At 44.5% G+C, this 23,958-nt stretch overlaps 1 protein-coding gene across 2 annotated transcripts; it reads right to left on the bottom strand.

Annotated features, from left to right (window-relative positions):
* Positions 1–791: 791 nt before the first annotated feature.
* On the bottom strand, positions 792–14,522 carry LOC146370057 (uncharacterized). Of its 2 annotated transcripts, none has more exons than XM_084910415.1 (6): positions 14,177–14,522; positions 7,655–7,854; positions 7,505–7,574; positions 7,333–7,423; positions 6,937–7,046; positions 792–2,796 (listed from the first exon to the last, which is right to left on the bottom strand). In XM_084910415.1, the coding sequence occupies exons 1-6, from the start codon at positions 14,316–14,318 to the stop codon at positions 2,459–2,461; spliced, it is 951 nt and encodes a 316-aa protein (XP_084766541.1). In that variant the 5' UTR covers positions 14,319–14,522; the 3' UTR covers positions 792–2,458. The 2 variants fall into 2 exon arrangements, with proteins under 2 accessions (XP_084766541.1, XP_084766542.1); XM_084910416.1 differs by having other exon boundaries at positions 7,655–7,851.
* Positions 14,523–23,958: the final 9,436 nt, after the last annotated feature.

Below are 23,958 nucleotides of genomic sequence, written 5' to 3'. Positions count from 1 at the left end.
GTTTGCCTTTTTTCGGTGTTTTATTTGTTCCGGAGTAAATCGGTTTGGCTGAGATCAAAGTTATTAGATTAAATAAAACTTTATTAATCCATCGGGTGGGTTCCTCCAGGATTTTCACACAGCTGAATAAACGTCAAACAGAAAACTGATTAAACAGAAATGTGAGACGGTCGAGAATTTACGCCAGTGTCCTGTTATATTTTAGACAGCAAGGAGCAGACGGCCGAGTTTATTAAACTCCACCGACACAGCGGTGAGGCAGATCTGAAGGCTAGACCGTCCCATTTCACAGCCTCGCACTTCCGTCCTTCTCGGTCTTCGAAGGACCCGGCCCACGTAGACCGCGAAGGCCGGGTCCTCCGAAGGATGCAGCCGATGTTTTGGGACACAGCTAGTGACAGACCGCATTTGGAGTACACTTCGGATTGGGACAGCCGTCGTCGCGTCGCTGTGACGTAATAGGTCTGAAAATGCGTACTCCGAAGCGTGCGGTCGCTGGATTGGGACACAGCCTCTGTCTCTAGCCTTGCTGTTCTCATATTGTTCCCTGCCACTGAGAGTACACTTTGGATGGTTCTGTGGAGAACAGCTGGTTTATTCTCCTGCCTTCTATCTCTCTGGTGTATCTCTTCATGCAGCTGGCCAAGGCTGTGAGTCTTGGCAGTTTTACATGTGTGTGTGTCGCACCATTGATGAAAACTTCTTTATGAGTGACATGAAGGCGAAAACATCGAATGATCCAGCATCATTTCATATTCACTGAAACTCCGAAAACAAGCAGAACCAAAGAATGACATTGAAATATTTTTATTTCATTCTAAGCTGAGCCAAGTTTAACGACTCAGCAGACACACAAAACACACAACCTTCATTACACAAATGTTAATATGCATAATAGGAACATAACAATATGAAACATGTAAGTAGGTTAAGGCAGACATTAGTGCTTTCCAAAACGTGTTGATGAGTAGTTGGTGTCAGAACTGTGACGTCTTGTTTTCTTTATTTCTTCACATATAAGGCAAAGTCGTGCTTTGGTCTGACAACAGACACAGTAAAGACCATCACTCAGGGCAGCCTCTATTATTTTAAAGTCATTCAATTCATTTTACTACATCGGCATTAGTCCCACATGGAGCAAATTTAGATGCAAACCACAGACACATGCTTAATATGACCATAACTTCATTTGTGGAAGTACTACTTGCCATTAGCTCATATCAGCAAAAAGACAGAAGAGAAGCTGCCTTCAAACTACTGAGAACCCAAAAGCAGTCTGAGGTACACAGGAGCCTCGTCACAGTAAGCTCCGACTGTTAAAATGTCATCAGATAAATATTTAAATAAATAACAGCAAGAAGAGGTAAAGTGATGACTCGTGCTGACAGAAATCAAATATAAGGTCAAACGTTTCTATCATACCAGGTGATGGTCATTGTGGCGTGCATTCACCGCGTACACACAAGGAAGTCACACATGCAGTGTTTTCATGTATAAACAACTTTCCACACGTTGGACATATTTTTAGTTCCAAAAGGATCCAGCGGCAGCACTTGGTCATTTCCATTAGCACAGAAGGGATTTAGATTATAATCAACATTGTCTTTATGGGGAAGAAATCCTGAAACTATCAGACTCTGCACGAGCGCAGCTGAACCCAGCTGTCAAATCACAACTAGGCCGAAAGCCATCTGAGGGTGGCAGCACAGCCCTGCACTAGAGTCCGGTCGTCCTGCTTCACGGTGAGAACAACAAGCTCACAAGCAGACATGGTGCTTTGTCTCTGCAGGCTGAGCAAACAGCCGGCACAAGCTGCCCCACTGGTAGGTAAACACAACGTGTTTGCATTTAAATATTCAAGTAAGAGCAAAATTAAAATGAATGTCAGGAATAGATCCGATCAGTGTATAAAAAGCTTAAACAAACTGTTGTCTCTAATTTTCGCTACAGCACAAAGAAGAGAAGCCAAATGTGCGGTGACTGAGTCTGTACAGGCGACAGGACGCAGACAAAGTTAGACTGCGTAGCATCACTGACAGACTCTGTTAGGATGCAACAGGATGAATTTAAAAAAACATTTTAGGAACATGGAAACTCTTTAATGGGAATCCTGCTCTACAGGTCTGCAGTTAGCTTCGAGCCTCGTTGAACCGTTTACCTTGTATATATAACAAATGTTTACATTGCTGCAAACTGGCATCATTGACTTTATAGGCCGAACTGACTACAAGCTAAATCTTGAGTGTCTTTGTTGCTAAGATTCTTTAAATTCATGGTGGAGCTGAGGAGAAAACAAGATCAGACCCAAGTGCCATCTCCATCTTTGGGAACATGTTACCAGGCTTTCTTTTCCTAAAGACTCCATCATATGTCCTTGATGAATATGCAGACAGGCTTTTGGGAAACATCTGAAGCATTTTTAAAGAATAAATATTTGTAATAATGTCACAGTCCAGGTTCATTCAGGCCTGTTGCGTCGCCTGAGGCCGGACACGAGCTGCTCCGCCCCAATCTCCTCCGTCTCATGTGAGGCTTCTAAAGAGGGTATGAGCTCCGAGTGTTCCCACCCTCCTTCCTCCTCTTCTTCCTCTCTGTCACATTCTTCCACTGTTTCGTCTCCATCGTATTCCTCTGGTCTCACTTCCTTCGTCTCTTCACCTTCTGCTTCATGTTTAATGTCTGAATGCTCTTCATAAACTCTTGCAGTAGGCTCTGCTTTCTCGCTGGACGGCTGCTTGTCTGAAGTATCACTTGCCCCAAGGGACTCAATCAGGTCGTCCAGATTACGCTCGCCATCTGGAAAAAAGAAACTGATTAAAGAACAACATTTCTTCTTGTGCACGTACCGGAGAGCCAGCAATAAGCTTTGTGAGTCAGGACTACACATGACATTGTATGTTCCACTCAAAGATATTTTTGTGACCAGTTCAACACCTCGACTTACTCAAGTTTGCCAAAAATTTACAGCAAAGTTGTAGCAAATTTACTGAACAGTATTTTTTATTTTGCACCTGTGTGTGTGATAGGAGGTGCGGCACAGCTAGAGTTTCAAATCTCTGCCCTCTTTACTCCGCGTGTTTAGACCCACATGTTTTCATTACTAACATTATTGAAACACAGTAGAACTGAAGTGAACTTGATGACAGGAGGACCAAAATCTGCAGATATCTTGTTTTTACAGCGAGCAGTGGATTTCAGTGTTACATCTCTCCGTGCCTTTTCTCAGCAGTGTGCACACAGAGCAACTTCACTGTGAAAGGTGGTGTCAGTCAAAATGCAGCTATAGCGGGGCTGTATTAGTGCGTTCGATTGTGTGGCTGCTGGTTAAATTCATATGCACAACATTTCCAAACCAAGCTGTCCTCTTTGCATTTGACAAGACAAAGACAAACAATTTTATAAGCCAGAAGTGAATCGAGTGCTGTCACTCAGTTTCACTATTTAATTTGTAGTAATAATAATGTTACAGCATCGCGGCACAGAATTCAGTTTCAGGCTAAGAAAGAAAACAAGACGAGATCAGATTCCTAAAAAAAGAGTATCTGCTGTGATGGCGTTTTGTTGCTCCGACAGTCTATAAATGTCCATGCTGCGATGATGCAGGGAATGACAGGTTAGTGCGGCTGCTCCTCTCCGTCAGCGCAGCACCGTCAGCTCTGCCAGCACTGAGCGTAGTATTTCTGCTTCGACACGTCACACGTGTCAGCTGATTATCTGGAGAAATGGTTTTTAATAACGAATCCTGTGGTGAGCCGAGTCTCTACCAAAGCTCAGCCAAAGGTTTTTAGTTGCTTTGTTTTAAAACAACTAAAAACATTTTTTTAAAATTGCATTTCGTTAACTTTTGTCTGTTTTTGTTTTATACTGTGTCATCTCTGTCTGAAGCACTTTGTGATCTTTTATCTATGAAGGTGCTATATGAATAACATTAATGACTTTTATTCCTTTCATTTATCTACACTTGTGTAAACACACTGATTTCAGAGTAAAGGTGCATTTTTACTCTCCTCGCTCCCTCATTTGCTCCCCAGGTTGCTCGTGGCAGATTGCTGTTCATTAACAAAATAAACTAGTTACATTTGTTTGTTTCTAAATGTGTGAATGAGAGACTGGCCCCACTCTGTAGCTGAGACACGCCTGCCTCTGGCACAGCATAACTATTCATCGCTGTTGAAAGATGATCGCAGACTGATTCCATTTTATGTGTCTCGATGTACCAAAGTGGGTTTGAAGATCACATAAACTCAGTTTTTATTTTGTGGAAGTAGAAACAATGGACAGGATCCAGAGGAACAAATGTCAATTAAAAAGGACGCTCCACCAACACGTGAGACTGTGGAGCCTTCAACTGGAAACTGCTTGGCTGAAATTGGACACCCAGCTGCCATCCACAGAGATGATGCATGTAAAGTGTGAGGTTTGTGGTCAAACAGCAGAGTGCACACTATAAGGGCTTACAACGAGATCACCAGGATGTGGCTAAAAATGGTGCAAGAAAAGGCACACAGGCCAAACTGAATCAGACGTGCTTTTTGATTCTCACGGGTGGAGTGGTGAATATTTGGATCACACCTTCAGTTTTAGGAAGAAGAACCTGAGGAGAGAGCGACACCAATCAACCCTGCAGCCCACTCTGCTCTGCTGTCAGGTGTGACTGTGGTTGTCAGCATCAACCACCTGATTTTAAAACACAGCCCACAGTCTTCACGCCACACGCAGGATGGAAATCGAACAGTGCTGAATGCTGAGTTACTGCAAACCCAACGTTGACCATAAATGCAAAACAGAGAGAAACGTGTCGGCATCACAGTCCTGACCTGCCTCGCTTCAGCCACACACATGCCTCTCCTTTCAAAGGAGACCTAGAGTTAGACACTGTACACTACACCGATACACTACACTGTACACTACACCGATACACTACACTGATACACTACACCGATACACTACACTGTACACTACACCGATACACTACACCGATACACTACACTGTACACTACACCGATACACTACACCGATACACTACACCGATACACTACACCGATACACTACACCGATACACTACACTGTACACTACACCGATACACTACACCGATACACTACACCGATACACTACACTGTACACTACACCGATACACTACACTGTACACTACACCGATACACTACACTGATACACTACACCGATACACTACACTGTACACTACACTGATACGCTACACTGATACACTACACTGTACTGTACACTACACTGTACACTACACCGATACACTACACTGTACACTACACTGATACACTACACGGTACACTACACTGATACACTACACTGTACACTACACCGATACACTACACTGATACACTACACTGTACACTACACTGATACACTACACTGTACACTACACCGATACACTACACTGTACACTACACTGTACACTACACTGATACACTACACTGTACACTACACCGATACACTACACTGATACACTACACTGTACACTACACCGATACACTACACTGTACACTACACCGATACACTACACTGTACACTACACCGATACACTACACTGATACACTACACGGTACACTACACTGATACACTACACCGATACACTACACTGTACACTACACTGATACACTACACTGTACACTACACGGTACACTACACCGATACACTACACCGATACACTACACTGTACACTACACCGATACACTACACCGATACACTACACTGTACACTACACCGATACACTACACGGTACACTACACCGATACACTACACGGTACACTACACTGATACACTACACCGATACACTACACCGATACACTACACTGTACACTACACCGATACACTACACTGATACACTACACCGTACACTACACTGATACACTACACCGTACACTACACTGATACACTACACTGTACACTACACCGATACACTACACTGATACACTACACCGATACACTACACCGATACACTACACCGTACACTACACTGATACACTACACCGATACACTACACCGTACACTACACTGATACACTACACCGATACACTACACCGTACACAACACTGATACACTACACTGATACACTACACCGTACACTACACCGTACACTACACTGATACACTACACTGATACACTACACTGTACACTACACTGATACACTACACTGATACACTACACTGTACACTACACTGTACACTACACTGATACACTACGGTGCACTGCATCAAGATTTACTCTCATGGACTGATCTGTGCAGGCGCTGATGTAGAAACATTTCTTTACCAATCAGTGATTCATTCAGACTTTTGCACCTGAATTTATTGAGTTTGTGAACAAACTTAGAAGTGCCTCTCACCATGTGTACGAACAAATGTCACTGTCACTACGATTGGTACTACTGTTGTATTATTATTACTGTAACATCAGCTTTGAGTGATCCTGTATTTCAGCCACAGCCTCTCTTTAAAAAGATGTCCTCGCTGCAGCGTGGACCCTTTTACAAAGCCTGTCTGTGTCACTTTCCCCACTCACTCTTTCTCCTCTGGTGGGTCAGCTCTGCTTATACAGAGACATGTGGGCGTGTCACGTGCAGACAATATGCAGATTCCACAGGCCGGTCGAATTCACTAACATGACACGACAGCAAGAAGAAAACAGGCTTTGTTAATGAGGACCATTGTTCTCAACAATCAAACATATTGCGCTCCTTCAAACATCGACGATGTGCAGTAACAGTGTAAATCAAACACTGATAGAGCGTTCTCCTCATTCGTCAGTAAGAACAATAGAAACTGGGATGTGTTTGTATTTTGCACACAATCTGAAAACAGCTACCACACAGTCTAGAGTCAGGTCTGCAACACCTGACAAATTCACTCTGATCACCACAAAGTGACTGAATTATGCTGCACGGTTAAAAACAAACAACCCACTGGTGGCATGGAGGGGTGGACAGTCCATTCCTCTCTTCTTCATCAGGTACCGAATGGTCTGCAGCTGAGACATGATCTCATTCTTCTGTTCCTGGGCCACCGACTTCACGCTGGAGGAACAAAAGAGAAGAGATGATTCTCACAGGGTCTGTGTTTGTCATAACGGCCGTTTTATTACATGAAACTAAAGTCAGGTGATCAGCGTTTGTGGAAATGCCTTTCAGACATAGAAGCTCCTAAACAGCACCGCACAGTGTCTGATGCATGTGTGAAAAGGACAAATCAGCACTCGACACACAGGTGATCAGCTCCACGCCGTCCTGTAGACGGGTTAGAGTCATGTTTGAGAGCTGTGTGGGGAACACCTGGAGAAACCTGACTGGGAAGGTCACTCACCAGTTGGTCAGCGGGTCCAGCTGGGTGAGGATGGAATTGAGCATCCTCTCTGTCTGTGCAAGCCTTTGTTCCAGCTCGTTCAACTGGTTCTCTGCATGAAAGAAAACACACACGATGGGGAAACCATGACTGAAACCAAATAAAACGTGCAAACACAAATCCTGACACACACCTGCCTCCATGGATTTTTTGGCCCCTTTTGCAAACTTGTCCTTTTGGGCCTTGTCATCTGTAGACCTGATCTGGAACAAAAGCAAACATGTGACGGCTCAAACTGTAGATGCTATCCGAGCCCTGAGGTGCTGCAGGTGTACGTAGTTACCTTCAAAAACTTGTATGCTGCAAACACTCCCACTCCAATGGCGTAGAGCGGCATCAGCGTGAACACGTAGCCCTTATTGCTGCTCGATTTGTATTTGTCACTCTTCAGCTCTTGCTCCACCCGTTTCTTCATCTGCTGCAAGTTCTCCGGGGACTGGCCGGCGCCGTTCATATTGATGGGCTGACCTCGCGCTGGGCCTGCTGACACAACATCGTGACGGACGTCAGAGACACGCTAAGAAACTGCATTCATGGCACATAAGCACCGTTCCAAATCGTTTGTCTCAAAGCAGATAGTGAGGTGAGGGTCAGGGGTGTTACCAACAAGCTACGGTAGGGGATTAAGTCACATGTTTACGTAGTACTGTATGACAGTAGAAGGAGTTTTTATAGTGCAATCATCTGCTGTTAAAGGCCTTTCATGCACCACCCTGCTTTTACAGCCTTTCATAGTTTACTTAGTGTGATAGTTCATCTCCAAACAGCTACTTTCAGGCTGTTTCCTGACAGGTGATGATGACAGACAAATGTCAGCATCACATTTTATGGACTGGATTGGAACAGGCACCCATGATCACCATAAGAAGTGTGATTACTGTGTGAAGGAGTCCAATGAGACTGTGTGTGTGTGTGTGTGCGTGTGTGTGTGTGTGTGTGCGTGCGTGTGTGCAAGATTCAAGCTTCAATAATCATATTTGCTAAAGACCTCCTGCAAACAGAAAAGGTCTCCGAGTCATGATGTCACCACCAGCCGACCCGTCACACACGTCGTGCAGCATCCTCACACTCTGCTCTGCTTCCACAGGCCCTTTCTTGGCACCCTCTCATGTTTTCTCTACACAGTACACAACAAGTGCACAAACATACACATAAGGAACACGTGTAGACGATCAATGTCAAACACTGTGTGCGGCAGTACTCTGCAACTACAGACCGGTGCTGGGAATCTTGACGCTCCATTTGGCCACAGATTTTAACTGACCTCAGTCCTAATGCCACTTAATGGGGGCAACACATATAATCATCATCATCATCATCATCATAGTTTAAGCCACATCTAATGTGCTGCTACATCACCACATCCGTCACCTCTTCCTCTACCACGTGGAAGGTTTTTCAGAGCAGGCTCCTCCGTTTACACAAAGCTGTATGAAACCCGGGAGGACGTCATTTCACACGGGAAGCTTTGCCCTGCAGGGCCTTTCAAAGGTTTACTGCTGTTTTTGACAGTTTCTGGGAAGCTGAGAACTTACACTGCACTGTTGGAAACAGTTAGTTTTGATGCTGTTTTGTTGCAAATTGTGCACAATAATGTTTATTTTCATTTTTCCTGCAGTTTATCAAAATTAGTGCATCTCAAAAATGAAACTATGAAGATGCTCAGAATAAATTTTCTATGCTTTGAAACTATTTTATGCAGCTTGTTTTGTATTTACAGTTCTGAGGGATCAAACTCTGAAATTTCTCTAACTAGAAATATGTGTAAACAAACAAAAACTATTTTTGGAGTTTATTGTTTTTGCAATTTCCTGTGGACTAATTACACATCATTACAATTTGGGATATACTGCTCGTATTGATGTATAGCAACTTGAAAAGTCCAAAATGGCACTACAGCATGTAAAAATGTAAAAATGCAAAGCTCTGGCGGACTTGGTTCTATGGTGGGCTTTAGAATAGAATAGAATAGAATAGAATAGAATAATCCTTTAATTGTCCCACAAGGGGAAATTTGGATGTAACAGCAGCCAAAAAGACAAATATACAAACAAACAGTACACAGGACACAGAACAGAAACATACACAATTTTTACATATTTACACCAAGGACAGTGGTTACTATAAACAGAGTACTGTACCGTTATTAAATTAAATAAAATTAACTACAGATAAGAGGCAAACCAGGTTGTAGTGCGAATCGGTTGATAAAATAAAATAGTGCAAGTTACAGATGTAAACATCTATGATTGTTGGGAGCAGTTCTGATTGTGCAGTCTGACAGCTGCAGGGAGGAAGGACCTGCAGAAACGCTCCTTCATGCATCGAGGACGCAGCTGTCTGTCACTGAAGCAGCTCTGCAGCAACATCTACATGCATGGGCTGGGAGACTCTGTCCATCAGAGATGTTATTTTGGTCAGAGTCCTTCTGTCTCCCACCACCTGCACTGGGTCCAGGGTGCATCCCAGAACAGAGCTGGCCTTCCTGATGAGTTTATCCAGCCTCTTCCTCTCAGCTGCCGATAAACCGCTGCTCCAACATACCACACTGTAAATATGACAGATGCCACCACAGAGTCATAGAAGGTCTTTAAAAGCGCTCCCTGGACTCCAAATGACCTCAGCCGCCTCAGCAGGTAGCGTCTGCTCTGACCCTTCCTGTAAAGAGCATCAGTGTTGTGGCTCCAGTCCAGTTTATTATTCAGGTGAACACCCAGGTACCTATAAGAGTCCACTATCTCAATGTCCACTCCCTGGATGTTCACCGGTGTCAGTGTGGTGGGTCTGCGTCTCCGGAAGTCCACCACCAACTCCTTGGTTTTCCCGGCGTTGATCAGCAGGTGGTTCTGCAGACACCAGTCAACAAAGTCCAGAGTCCACTGTCTGTACTCTGAGTCGTCCTCACCTGTGATGAGGCCGACTATGGCAGAGTCATCAGAGAACTTCTGTAGGTGGCAGCGTGAGGAGTTGATGGAGACGTCTGCAGTGTAGAGGGTGAAGAGGAACGGTGCCAGCACAGTTCCCTGTGGGGCCCCCGTACTGCAGACCAGCCTGTCAGAGACACAGCCCTGTGTCCTCACATACTGTGGACGTTCTGTGAGGTAGTCCAGTATCCACTGGGACATGTGGTGGTCCACTCCCGATAGCTCCAGCTATCGGGAGTGGACCACCACATGTCCACAAGGGTTAAAGGGTTAACCAGTGAACCCTACGACACCACACACACCCAGTCCACACAGACAGCCTGATGGTGGAGTTGATCTCAGGACCTTCATGCTGTGAGGCAACAGTGCTAACCACCACAGACAGATGAAGGCTGGGGTTTTGAGCACAGTGGAGAAGCAGGCAGGTTTGTGGCTGTGCAGAGCAGCCACAAACCTGCCTGCTGATCCTGAGCACAGGAGTGTGGAGAACTCATCATCCAGGCAAATAAAGAGTGGGCCGAGCAGCCAAAGGTTTGAGGGCTGTGAGCAGGTGAAGCTGCAGACTGAGGCGGAGCGCTGGATGAGAGACTGCAGGTTCTGGTCAGACGTGGCTGAGATGATGAACTCTACTTTTACAATCATTATTTCAAACGTGTTTCTTACATTTTTGTAGCTAGCTGTGAGGTCAGTATTAAAATGTAGGCAGTGCTCTGGTTTTTATCTTTAATCCCACACACTAGGGCTGCTCGATATAACCATATATATCAGATGACGATATAAAAACGTCTATCGCTTCATTTTACGCTGTCGTTTGTTTTGTGGTGTCGCATAATAAACTGTTTACAGCAATATTTTTTCATGGTTCTGATGGTCACTGTAGTGGCTATATTAACTTCCTAAAGTTCTCTCTTTCTCTCATATTTAATATAACCGCACTACGGACGGACAAGCGCCTGTTTTTATGCGTCGTCGTTAGCAACAACGACGGTAAAACCATCGCGTCTGCTTGTTTATGTTCCACATAAACCTTTCACAATAAAGCTCAAGATCCTGTTGAGACTTTTCAAAATAAACTGAATCACGTGAAAGAGCAGATTATTTACGGATGAGAAGTAAAAAAGACGCCAGGTGCTAAAAAAATAGACCTTAGACTCCAACGTTAGAACAGGCTTTTCCCCGCAGCACGCCGTGTAATAAATACTCACAAAGAAAACGGCGCCGTTACAACTTATGTCTAAAAATGTATCGTTTCATGCATCGGCTAAAACACTCGACTCCAGCTACACGACGCGCAGCTGGAAACACTTCACGCAGGTCGAGCTGCCCGAGATTCACAGACTTTACAGAAAATGTTACATTTTTGTGATTTATATCGTTATCGGGACGATAGATGTCTTATATCGGGAGATGAGATTTTGGTCATATTGCACAGCCCTACCACACACTATCCAAAATTCTCTTAACTAGAGCTGGGCGATAGAACGATAACGATATGTGTTGCGAAATAACTTTTTCTCGATAGAAAAATTAAACTATTGCGATAGGCCTCACCGCTCTTGTCCTCTTAAAAAAAAAAAAAAAAAGAACAGCCAATCCAAATTAAGTAGCGCAGAGCCGAACCAATCGCAGCCGCAGCGTCACGTCACGTGACTTGTTACGTACAGGACAAGTGCCAAGCCGCACACGTGTTTGGGAAGCAGCCAGCCGCCGTGCCGCCCGGTAATGGAGGAAATGAGTGCGCCGACTAGAGAAAAATCAACCGAGAGCGTGACCGAAGGTTACCGAAGAGAACACAGATGATGGTTCCAACGCCGGAGAGATTGTCGAACGGAAGAGCCACAGAAGTCCCGTAGTGTGAAGGTGTTTCAGCTATTTCAAGTCTGACAAAAACAGAGCAGCGCTCACTGTAAATGTGCCGAAAGAAAGTCTGGAAATACAATAAAGCGGTGCAGCTCAGTCTCTGACTGGAAGCGCTAATTCGTCATTCGGCTTTTGTCAGACTAAAGTACCTGTTAAAACTGTTGGAAAAGCTCAGCTATACAACAAGGACAGATGGAGAATTTCCTTTTAGTTCTCAGTTTATTTGTTCCTTAGTTCCTTAAGTACATCTACCCTGTTGAACTTATTGTGGGAAATAAATATTTAAATCAAAACAAGCTGCTGATTATTTCACATTTTACTTGTGAGCAACGGCACATTTAAACCTTACAAATATAGTTATTTGGCTTATATCGTGATAGATATCGTGATCGCCTGAAATGAAAAAAACATCGTGATATGAAAAAATCTTATATCGCCCAGCTCTACTTTTAACTCTTCATCATGGTCGTCTTCTTTAACAATGATATGTTTTGCATCTGTTAGCTGTTGTGTTACTTGTTATACCCTTTGTTTATTAGGCTTCTGTCATATTTTAACTTTAAAATCTGTAATAACAAGGATTCAATGAAAATGAACAACTGAGCTTCATCAAGAAGACGATGTATGTGCCATTACTGCTGTTGTGGTAGTTCTAGTGTTAAAGTAGCTGCCTTTTTGGAGGCTTTGACCTGCCAGGGTGTGTCTTGTTGTTCAGGCTTTATTACCCTTAATTGATAGTGGGTGAACTGGTAATTCTAAATGAATGTGAGTGGGAATGGTTGTATGTGTCTGTGTGTTAGCCCTGCGACAGACGGGCGACCCGTCCAGGCCGTACCCTGCCTCTCTCCGTGTGGTAGCTGGGAGTTGACACTTTATGTTACACGCTATCACTTGTATGTAAGCAAATGTTATCAGTTACGAAGACAGCCCTGCATCAAAGACCTTGCTTTAGTAGCTAGGAGACTGTTGCAGTTGCCCACAGTTTACATGGAAGATGCCAACTTGTCTGCAAACTCTTGCTAACGACCAACGAGCAGATGTAAAATTAGAAAAAGAGCGACACAAACCAGAAATGGGGAATCTTGGATTTCAAAGTAAAAGCTGAGGCCAACACATTTTAAAAGATGTAACTTTTACTCTGAAGGTAAATGGTCTCTACTTGTTACACCTTTCACCGCTGCTAGCCAACTTTGCAGTCGCCATGTTCTCCTTCACCAACCTGCCAGCGATCAAAGCAATCCTAACTGGGTTTCTGAGACCGCTCCATATGCTTCTTTGCAACCAATGTCACTTTCTCACTGCCACCAAACATTCACCAGCTGGTGGAGGAATGCGCATTTTTACCCAGTGACTGGTGGGCTCTGGGTCTAGGTGACAGGCCTTCTTCACCTGACCCTCCAGCATGACACGTCCACACAATGCACTGACATTATTAGCAGTTACAGGACTGCAAACCCTGTAACTCTTTTGTCCTCCTCCTACAAATGAGGGCTTCAGCCATTTTTCAGCATGGTGTAGCTGGATTTCTCAGGACACACTTTTTGCCCCATTCTGATGTTTCAAGTGAACGTTAACTAAAGTTCTGCAGTACTGTAGAAACACATCAATGATGATGAATAACTGCATGAATACGCAGGTGTGCGGCTAATAAAGGTGCATGTGTATTTTGGGATGGAAGGACATAATTCATTAATAGCCCCCACATCACGGCGTCACGGATGAAGGATGTCACAGACATAAATACACAAACTCACATGTGTGTACAGATCTCCACCAATCTGTCATTTCATTAGCAATAATGTGTGTAAACTGAACCGACCGAGGGTGGATCTGATCACACTTAAACATAAATAAGGTATAAACACACAGAATGTGTAATAACGAAGTTTCTCTGGAAAATTTCCCTCACGATAACTAGTACAACGTGAACCTCAAAGCAAATGTGGAAATCAAGCCAAATCTCGCGATAACTAGAGCAAAGCGAACCTCAGAGTGCCCAAGAACCAGTTGTATATTCCTACCTTTTCTGCTGTGACGAGCGTCCAGTTTGGCGTCCTTCGCCGCGGTCCCGCTGCCAAAGCCGTACAACCGCGGCAGCACGACAAACATGAAGAGCACGCCCGTGAAAGCCAGAGCGACTTGTTGTGATGTTGACAAAACCATCTTTCCGTAAAGCCGCGGAAGGAAGGAGCAGCGTAGCAAGCAACTAACGCTGCTAAGTGCTAAGAGAGACGCGAAACAGTAACCTCACACAGTCAGGCCAACGTCAAAACTCTCTGTAACTTGCATGAGTCCAAAACTCAGCCCGCTGCTCGCTGCAAAACAAGCCTCCCGGAAGCGGACGTTTTCTTCTTCTTTTTCCTGGTTTGGGTGGAGGCTGAAGAATGCACCGTAGTGCATTACTGCCCCCTACAGGAAGACAGATGAGCAGCAAACGTGAACAATGTCTCTTGTCTTAATTCAGACATTCAATGAAGCGATATTAAGAGCCATGATAGTCACAGAGTAATACTTGGCCGAGGTGTTGTATTTTATTTTTGTAGCAGACTTGTTTTTATCCTGATGTTGCTGTCATTCGCTACATCGATCACTACGGCCGTCTTCCTCTGCTTGTCCTCCACCACTATGTCCGGTTGGTTAGCCACCACCATTTTGTCCGTCTGTATCTGGAAGTCCCACAGGATCTTAGCTCGGTCATTCTCCACCACCCTTGGGGGCATCTCCCATTTAGACCTCGGGACTTCCCGGTCATATTCAGCACAGATGTTTCTGTATACTATGCAGGCTTATTTATGTTATGGTTATGGCTTCCTTCCGCTTAGCGTACAGGTGCTGGAATTGGGGTGAAACCCTTCATGTATGGTCAGGAGCTTCCTTGTCTTGATGTCAGTGGCTTCTATCTCCTCCTTTGGCCAGCTTATTACCCCAGCAGGCTACCTGATCACGGGCAGGGCGTAGTCTGGATCTTGTTCTCAACGTTCAGCTGACTCCTCAGGACTTGCCTGACCCTCTGCAGGTACTTGGTGGTTGCAGCTTTTCTAGCGGCCTCTTCATGGTTGCCATCTTCCTGTGGGATCCGCAGGTACTTGTAACTGTGCTCTATGTCTGCAATGTTGCCTTCTGGTAGCTCGGTCCCCTCAGTTCTGACTACCTTCCCTCTCTTTGTTATCATCTGACTACACTTCTCCAGTCCGAATGACATTCCGATACTGTGGTCACACATACTGTGGTCGGTCGGTGAGGTAGTCCAGAATCCATGTGGTGAGGTGATGGTCCACTCCTGAGTTCTCCAGGTTGTCCTTCAGGACCGTGGGCAGAATGGTGTTAAAGGCACTGGAGAAATCAAAGAACGTGTAAAAGTGAATTGTTAAATGTTGTCATTTTTATGCTTACCATCTCTACATTGTTTTAACTCTGTGATGAAAGGAATTTCCTTTTGTCCCCCTCCCCAGATTCTCGAGGTTCTGGGTGGGGGGCTGTAGTGTTTTATTGCAGATACATCCTATCTGGAATATCTGTTTCTTGTGATGTTGCTTCCTGCTTTTACAGACCCTTTTTGGTCAGCAGGAGGTCACACACACACACACACACACACACACACACACACACACACACACACACACACACACACACATTCTCACATAACACACACACACACATGCATACAGTGCCTTGTCTTTGTAACCAAGGGGGGTTACGAGGGGAGGTGTTTGTAAACTATTGTTTATTGTGTGAACGTTCTCAATAAAAGGCAGTGGAAGGAGGCTGGATTTGGGGTCATTTCGTGGTAGATACCGACGAGGCCTCGCTTGCAAGTAAATCGATCGATCGCTGACTGTCTTGTTTTCTTCATGATGAATAAGTCTCTAAACCAGCAGGGCTCGTGGAAACACAGACCCAACAACATGATTCTCACAGTGCTCCCAGCGGTCTCCAGGTGAGAGAGGGAACGATGCATGAGGTGAATGACGGCATCATCCGCTCCAATGCCAGGCTGGTAGGCAAATTGAAGTGGGTCCAGTGATGAGCTCACCAGGCGCCGAAGCTGAGCCAGGACCAGCCGCTCCAGGGTCTTCATCAGGTGGGATGTCAGAGCCATCGGCCTGTAGCTGTTGAGGTCCTTGGGGCGTGAAGTCTTTGGCACTGGTACGACACAGGAGGTTTTCCAGAGCTGTGGGACCCTCCCCAGCCTCAGGCTCAGGTTGATGAGGCGCTCCATCACCCCACACAGTTGGTCTGCACAGGACCTGACCACCCGTGAGCTGATACCATCTGGACCCGCAGCTTTCCTGGCTTTAATCCTCCTCAGTTCCCTCCTAACCTGGGTGGTTGAGAGAGACAGGCTGGAGCCTTGTGTTGAGAGTGTATTGGATGCTGTTGTTGGGGGTGGGGAGGAGTGAGCAGGGTGAGGAGAGGAGGTGTGAAGTGTCTGAGGTGTCAGAGGTGGAACAGCAGCAGTGGGAGTGGGTGAGTCTGCAGCCGATGTTGGAGACTGCCTCATGGATAAATTAAATCTGTTGAAGAAATCATTCAGTTCATTTGCCCGCCTCACATCCCCCGCAGGCAGAAAGTTCTGACCTTTGTGGCCCGAGATGGTTCTGAGGCCTCTCCAGACCTCGCCAATGTTGTTTTGTTGAAGCTGGTTCTCCATCTTCTGCCTGTAGCTGTCCTTCCCATTCCTTATCACTCCCCTCAGCTCTCTCTGCACCCTTTTTAGCTCCTCCTTGTCTCTAAATTTGAAGGCCCTCATGGCCACTGATCAGTGGTCACGACAGTTTGGATACTAATGATCATGGAACTGACCTCACAGCCCATTGTTGGTGCTAGATTCTGTCATTATGCAAATGTACTGTTTATAAGGTTGGGGAAACCTGCAGACTGCTGAGACTGAAGAAGTCACCAGTTGGTGATGAAACATTTCTCCCACTAAAAATGGTATGTCCAGATGAACAGATTCAGCATTCTGGTGCTCTTTAAAGAATGTTTGAGATAAAAGTAAGGTTGGAGATTGGCCTATAATTAGATAAGACAGCAGGTAAAGTGATGACTTTTCTCTTGTTTATAGTCCCCTCGTGCTTCAAGAGGACCACCATCCTGAAGAAACCTAATGTGAGCTGTCTCAGTGACTGTCACCCAAAAGCACTTACTTCCATCGTTATGTGCTTTGAGCATATAGTCAAAGTTCACATCACGTCTTCGATGCCTGCTCGACCTGTTTCAGTTTACAGGAAGGACCAAAAAGATTCACAGATCATGCAATAGCATTAGCTCTGCATACTGCCCCCTCCACAAAAACACATGCAGTGGTGTGAAAAAGTATTTGCCCCATTCTTAATTTCTTAATTGCTTGTTTTTTTTTTGTTTGTTTGTTTTTTTGTTTTTTTGCATATTTGTCACACTCACATGTTTCAGATCATCAAACTAATTTTAATATTACACAAAGATAATCTGAGTAAATACTAAATTTATTAAGGGAAATAAGCTATCCACACCTACCCAGTCCTGTGTGAAATAGTAACTGCCCCCTCTTGTTAAATCATCAATTAGCTGTGATTAAACACAGTTTTTGTCAAGCTCAGTTCAGTTTCACTAGCCACACCCAGACCTGATTATTGCAGACCTGCTGAATGAAGAAATCACTAAAACCGAACCTGTCTGACAAAGTGAAATAGGCTAAAAGATCTCAAAAAGCAACACATCACTTCACAATCTAAAGAAACAATATGAGAAACAAAGTCATTGACATCTATCAGTCTGGGAAGGGTTACAAAGACATTTCCAAGGCTTTGGGACAGCAGAGAGTCATTATCCAAAAATGGAGAATACTTAAAACAGTGCTGAACCTTCCCAGGAGCAGCCTGCCTACTAAAATTACTCTAAGAGGGCACTGACGACTCATTCAGGAGTTCACAAGAAAACAGCCAGAACAGCATCCAAAGAACGTACGGTTACGGTGTAACCTTGGTTCTGTGAGTGAGAGACTATCTCTCCACTCTGTTACATATTCCATATGTACGGGGTATGACCCCCCCCCCCAGATGTTACCTGTCCATCCCCAGAGTCGAAGCTGCCCCGTGCCATCGACAGAAAGGGAAGGGGGGCCGGCAGCCTAGCCTGCAGAAGTGGAGGGCTAAGCATTGGGAGGACCCGAAGGTCCACTCCCAGCACCGAGCAGCCACTATGTGCTGCCCGCAGGCAGATGAGCAACAAGAGCGAACTCGCAAACAAGACACTCGTGGTCAGTCCTTCAGTTACAGCCCACTGAGCGGGCCTGTGCAGGCCGCGTAAGCCGTGACAGGCAGGCATGCACCAGAAAGAGAGCCAGCCTTGCAGGCTGGAGGACTCACGCTCACTGGCTGACGAGCCCTGTGTGCACACTCTGCAAAAGATCTCCAGCTGGGGCCTCAGAATCTTAGGGCCAGAACCTGGAATCCCAGGAGCAGACTGAGGAAAGAAGCACAGCTCACTGAGCTGACAATCGGGAACCCCGCTGGCGGTGCAAACCTGCAACATGCGGGCAAGACACCAGACAGGGAGCCATCGCTGCAGGCTGAGGAACACTCTCTCACTGGCTGATGTATCACACACAGCGAGGTCCAACTGGCACGTAAACCGGCGAGCCGCGGGCAGTACGCCAGGGGAACATAGCCTGCAGCAGGAGCTGGCCACTAGGCCCAACTCAAAGGATGTCGGGGGGAGGAGGGCGGCTGGAGGACAGCTGAGTCTTAGCTCCAAGTCCTCCCCGTCTCACCTGTATATGGCTGTCTGCGAAGGACTCAAACTGGGGCCGGAGATCTCCAGGGCCCCAAGTTGGAGTCTTGGGGGCAGGGCGAGGCCCAGAAGCTCTGGGCCCCCCTACCCTGGCCATATGCCCGCACAGGCACCTCAACAGCGAGGTGGCTGCAGGGTCGACCGGCAGCCTCATCAGGCAGCCCTCTGACCAGAGCCGGGGCTGACAAACAGAGGTGGCGACAAAAAAATGAGGTGAAAGAGGAGCCAGTAGTATGGCGTGCTCCCATATATGCGAGGGCAGGTGCGAGGAAGGAGCCAACAGCCGTCCTGCACCGTCTGTGTCCCCAGCCCGCCTGCAGCTGTCACTCCAAGTGCCGCTGATGGAGAGTCAAATGGTATTGTTTAACAGTGCTTGCCGCTGTTCTTCATTTTGCTTGTCTTGCCGTATGTTAAGTGGGTGACTGGACATTTCATTTTGGCTAGCTTGTTTATTAGAAATGACTTGCGCCACATTCATGTGCTACGTACTTTTTCATGTTAGTCAAATAAAGAATGGTTAAAATTCTTTGAGCCTTTAAAAAATGCACCTGATTTGTCTGCTAGATGTGGATGAATGCGGCAAATCTTGCACCACATTTCAGTGCGCTCATTGTTAGCTTCAAGCCGTGGCACATCTTGGAGCCACTTTTCTGAAAAAAAGTATTTTCTTCAGCTCTGGCTCCGGTTGGCGTTTCTTAGCTGGTGGCGGCACACCAAAGAAGCTGCTTAATGTCTGGGGTTTTTTTGGACATTTAGCTGGTGACAAGAAACACATGGAAGGTTAAATGACACGGTCAAGTATGCAAAGGCACTTGGTAACGCAAGTGTCACTAGGCATTCCTAATTTTTGTCACGCATGCGTACCTGCGTACCAGTTATGTGCACCCCTGTCTATAACACACAGACAAACAACCACTCACTCAATAACTGCTATCAAATGATCATGTCTGTTCAACCTAACATACATGTTTTAGGTCTGTGGGAGGAAGCTGGAGTACCCGAAGAAAACACACACATGCACAGTTAAAAATGCAAACTCAGCCAAGGCTTTATACTAGGAACCTTCTGGCTGTGAGACAACAGTGCTAACCACCATACCACTGTGCCACCCATAGTAACTCATATAATAATTGATAATATATGGACAGAAGTATATCCTGGAATACAAATAACATATTCATCCATTACTAAGAATGCATTTAGCTGTCATGTTCTGCAATCTGTATTTACTTACCTAATTCTCTCCCTAACAATCAACAATACAAATCCTCCCAGCCCCCAGAAAGACTGGGTTATCATTTCCACACTGGTTAGCATTTAGTCTATCAAGTTTGTTGTTATAGCCAACAACTACTGCAGGAAAATGGCAAGTTTCTTTAAGGTATTGTTCTGTGTGTTCGTAATGCTTGTAACCCTGGACTATGCTTCTGAAGATGAGATTAAGATGGGAGTCTCTGGGAAAAACTAGGTGAGGAGATATTAATGCCTTCATATACCAGCTGCCAGAATTTTGTACAGTTCTATATTGTAAACAAAGCCAGTTTTACACTGTAGAGTTTCCATAGGATTTAGAAGTGTCAGATTTCTTTAGTCATATCATATGATCGGACTTATTTGATGTTCCTACTGCTAAACAAAACAAAGTTTGGTTTCTCAAATTATCCATAATTGCTAGTAATAAATGCATCGGTTTGTAGATACACCTTCTGTATCTTCATACAAAAAATCAGAACAAAAATATATGAATAAATACATTTTTCAGAAGAAAGCCACATCTTGATACATGCTGGTTTAACATAAGAAGCTAAAATATGTCCCACTATGTTGTTGGTTGAATCTCAGATTTGTTTAACATGTGCAGATATAAATTAAGTGTGAGACCATTGCTTTAATGGTGGCCCTTGGCTGGTGGTATGTGAGGAAACATGTATTCCATTGTAGTGTACCTTTGCTTCAAATAAATAACTGATTTTTTCTTTTTTTAAAGGAATGTCCTATTAAACAAAAACAACAAAATAACAAATGCATTAAAAACCCAGTCCTTCCTCACTGTAAATATTTCACTGAAATTCCATTTAAAAGAAAGGGTCAGCACTCTCGTCACCTGACCACTTTTTAGCCAATGAGCTTCAGTTTTCACCCCTCCCCCCTCACTTCGTGAGTTCGAGTTGAGGAGTATAGAGATTGACAGACCACGTGACTTTCGCGCATTGCATGCCGGGAACTCGTGGCAAAACAATCCAAGTACCGCATCAAATGCAAGCATTTGCAGCACCGCAAAACGTTCATTCTCCGGTTCCAATACCTTCTTGCTTTTTCTTTGCCCCCCAAAAAAGGTATGTACAAAACGAAGGAGAACAATGCCGGTCCGTACAAAGACAGACTTGATGAAAAGACAAAGAAAAGATACGAGGAAAAAAATCAAAGGAGTGAAAGGGTCAGACCCTGACGAGCACACAGAGTGGACAAAAGATGTTAGTGTGCTGCCCAACTTTCACCACGCTCATATTTATAATCATACGGTTCTTGGAGTGAGTGCATACACTCATGAAGTTTAGTAACTTCAGGTCACTGCAACAAGCCCAGGTACAGTTTAGCGACGGATGGGTGCAGGACCTTGAAATGCACCGTGTAGAACGAACGACCATCGTACGAACAAAGTTTACCAGTCTCACAAATCGTCTTCATAAATACACATTCGTTAACAGTTTATTAATAGGACCTTTGAGCTCAATGGTAATTAATTAGTAGTGGAAATAATTTCTGGTTCGCATTACAGAAATGTGGCAGTGACAATAATACTGTATGCTGTAATCGCACTGTGCAATTAGTGATACAAAACAACTGTTTTACCCTGTGAATAAAAGTATATGTTTTTGTCAATGCCCCATGGTAATAACAGAAGCGAAACACAATATTGTGTCAGGACAATTCACTGTTTATGCACAATAAACAAAGGAGCATAGCGCCACAATTTCTGTTCAGCGCCAGACTTGCTTGTAACCTATATCACCAATTATGTTAAGAAAAATGACGCATTAACTACAACAGAAGACTGACCTTTGTGTGAATGCTTGGAGCAGACTAACCTGTGAGCTGGAGAGTTCTGGGACGTTATATTTGGTCTTTGAATGGCTGCAATCCAGGCCATCCGTGGCTTTTTGTTACTTCGGAAACATGGCTCGAACAATTTCTGTTCAACGACGTAATCCGATAACAACCGATCTCTTTACCCGTCGGCTTCCCGTGGCTGTCATGGGACCGGCTATTGCAGTTAATAGTACAACAGCTTCTTGCCATTTTTTGTGTTTCTTTTTATCGCTGTGTAACTGATTTCAATTGAAAGCCTGCGTGCGCTAGTACCTCTTGCCACGAGTTCCCAGAATCTGCGGTTTTACCCCTGAGTAACGTCACATTTTCAATCTCTATTGACGCTTGGCTGTGAACTGGTGTGGAGAAGCTAACAGGTAACTTTAAACTTTTGAATTTTTCCAGCTTTGTAGTCCAGCAACCAGTTAGATTTAGTTTTGTCAAGGTTTTTCTTTGATGTATATTCCTTGATTAAGCTTTGTATTTCAAGCTAATTCAAAGGCTAAATCTAGCTTTTTTTGATGACACGTTGTGTATTTATTAGTCAAGGTTAAATACCTAGTCTAACACATATCTTTTTAGTTCAACTATGACATTTGGAAATACTGAGATGTTATTATTTACTCATCCCACTGTCTCCAGATTTTAAGCAACGCTAAAATATATGTGACATGCTAGTAATGAGACATTTCAGATAACCGTGGTAGCTAACATTTAACTCTCTGGAGTGCAGATCACATGGCCAATTTACAGTTTATCAGTAATATTTGTATATATCAGTTTTTTAAAATGTGTTGATAGGCAACGTAAAAGCAGAGTTATGATACATAATTTAAAAATTTTTTCCAGAAAACTGTCATCACGTTTAGTGCAGGAACAAATAAAAACGTGATTTTCTTTAAAAAAATATAGATAGATAGATATAGTATTACCTCTCCTTCCCTATTGTGGTGGATAAATGAACAAGAGCCGATCAAACAGTTATATGGCTGTTTTGGTTGTTTATGAATAGGGTAAACTTGTGGGATGGCAGCAGAGAGCAAGACAGCGCTCTCTATAACAAGTTTTGAGATGTGAGAGATTTGTGACATTAAGTGTGTCTGGAGTGTATAGTTAGTTTGTAGTTAAATCTGGGTTTGATTGATTGTTTTGTGTGTCAAAATGGTGAGGTGAATGTCACCCTGACCCTGGCTGAAAGGCTACCAAAGGCAGACCGAAATCTAAACGCTGTCTCCAGGTGTGCAACAGGAGGAGTGATACACTACCTTTTGTCAGGCCTGTGGTGTGTCCCTCTGTTCTGTCTTGTGGTGGACAGGAACAATTTTGATGAGTGGCACAAATAATTTGTGTGACACCTGATTGTTTTTAAATAATAATAAATAATAATAAATTTTATTTATAGCGCATTTCAAGACACCCAAGGAAAATTTACAATAGGATGAAACGCATAATAGAACAATGACAAAATAAGGAACAATAAAAACAAAAGTACAAGATAAAATTAACAAACAGTGGGTTCACAGTGGACATGCAGATTTGAACAGATGGGTTTTGAGTTGAGATTTATACTGGGGGAGAGAACCAATGTTTCTTATATCTGGGGGTAGAGAGCTCCACAGCCTGGGAGCAGAGCAGCTGAAAGCTCTGCTTCCCATGGTGGTGAGGCGGAAAGAAAGCACAGCAAGCTGGATAGAAGAAGAAGATGGAAGTGAACGGGCAGAAGAGATAGTGCTTAACAGGTCAGAAGGGTAAGGAGGAGCGAGGTTATGAAGGGCCTTGAAGGTGAGCAGAAGAAGTTTGTACACTATCTGGAATTTCACAGGGAGCCAGTGAAGCTCCTGAAGAACAGGTGATGTGCTGGTAGGAGGGGTTCTGGTGATAATGCGAGCAGCAGAGTTCTGAACCAGTTGAAGCTTATGGAGGGATTTTTGGGGGAGACCAT

Source organism: Perissodus microlepis, chromosome 17, assembly GCF_051167445.1.
Source record: "Perissodus microlepis isolate ML-2025 ecotype Zambia chromosome 17, ASM5116744v1, whole genome shotgun sequence".
NCBI classification, from domain to species: domain Eukaryota; kingdom Metazoa; phylum Chordata; class Actinopteri; order Cichliformes; family Cichlidae; genus Perissodus; species Perissodus microlepis.
This window is presented reverse-complemented; position numbering and strand designations above follow the sequence as displayed.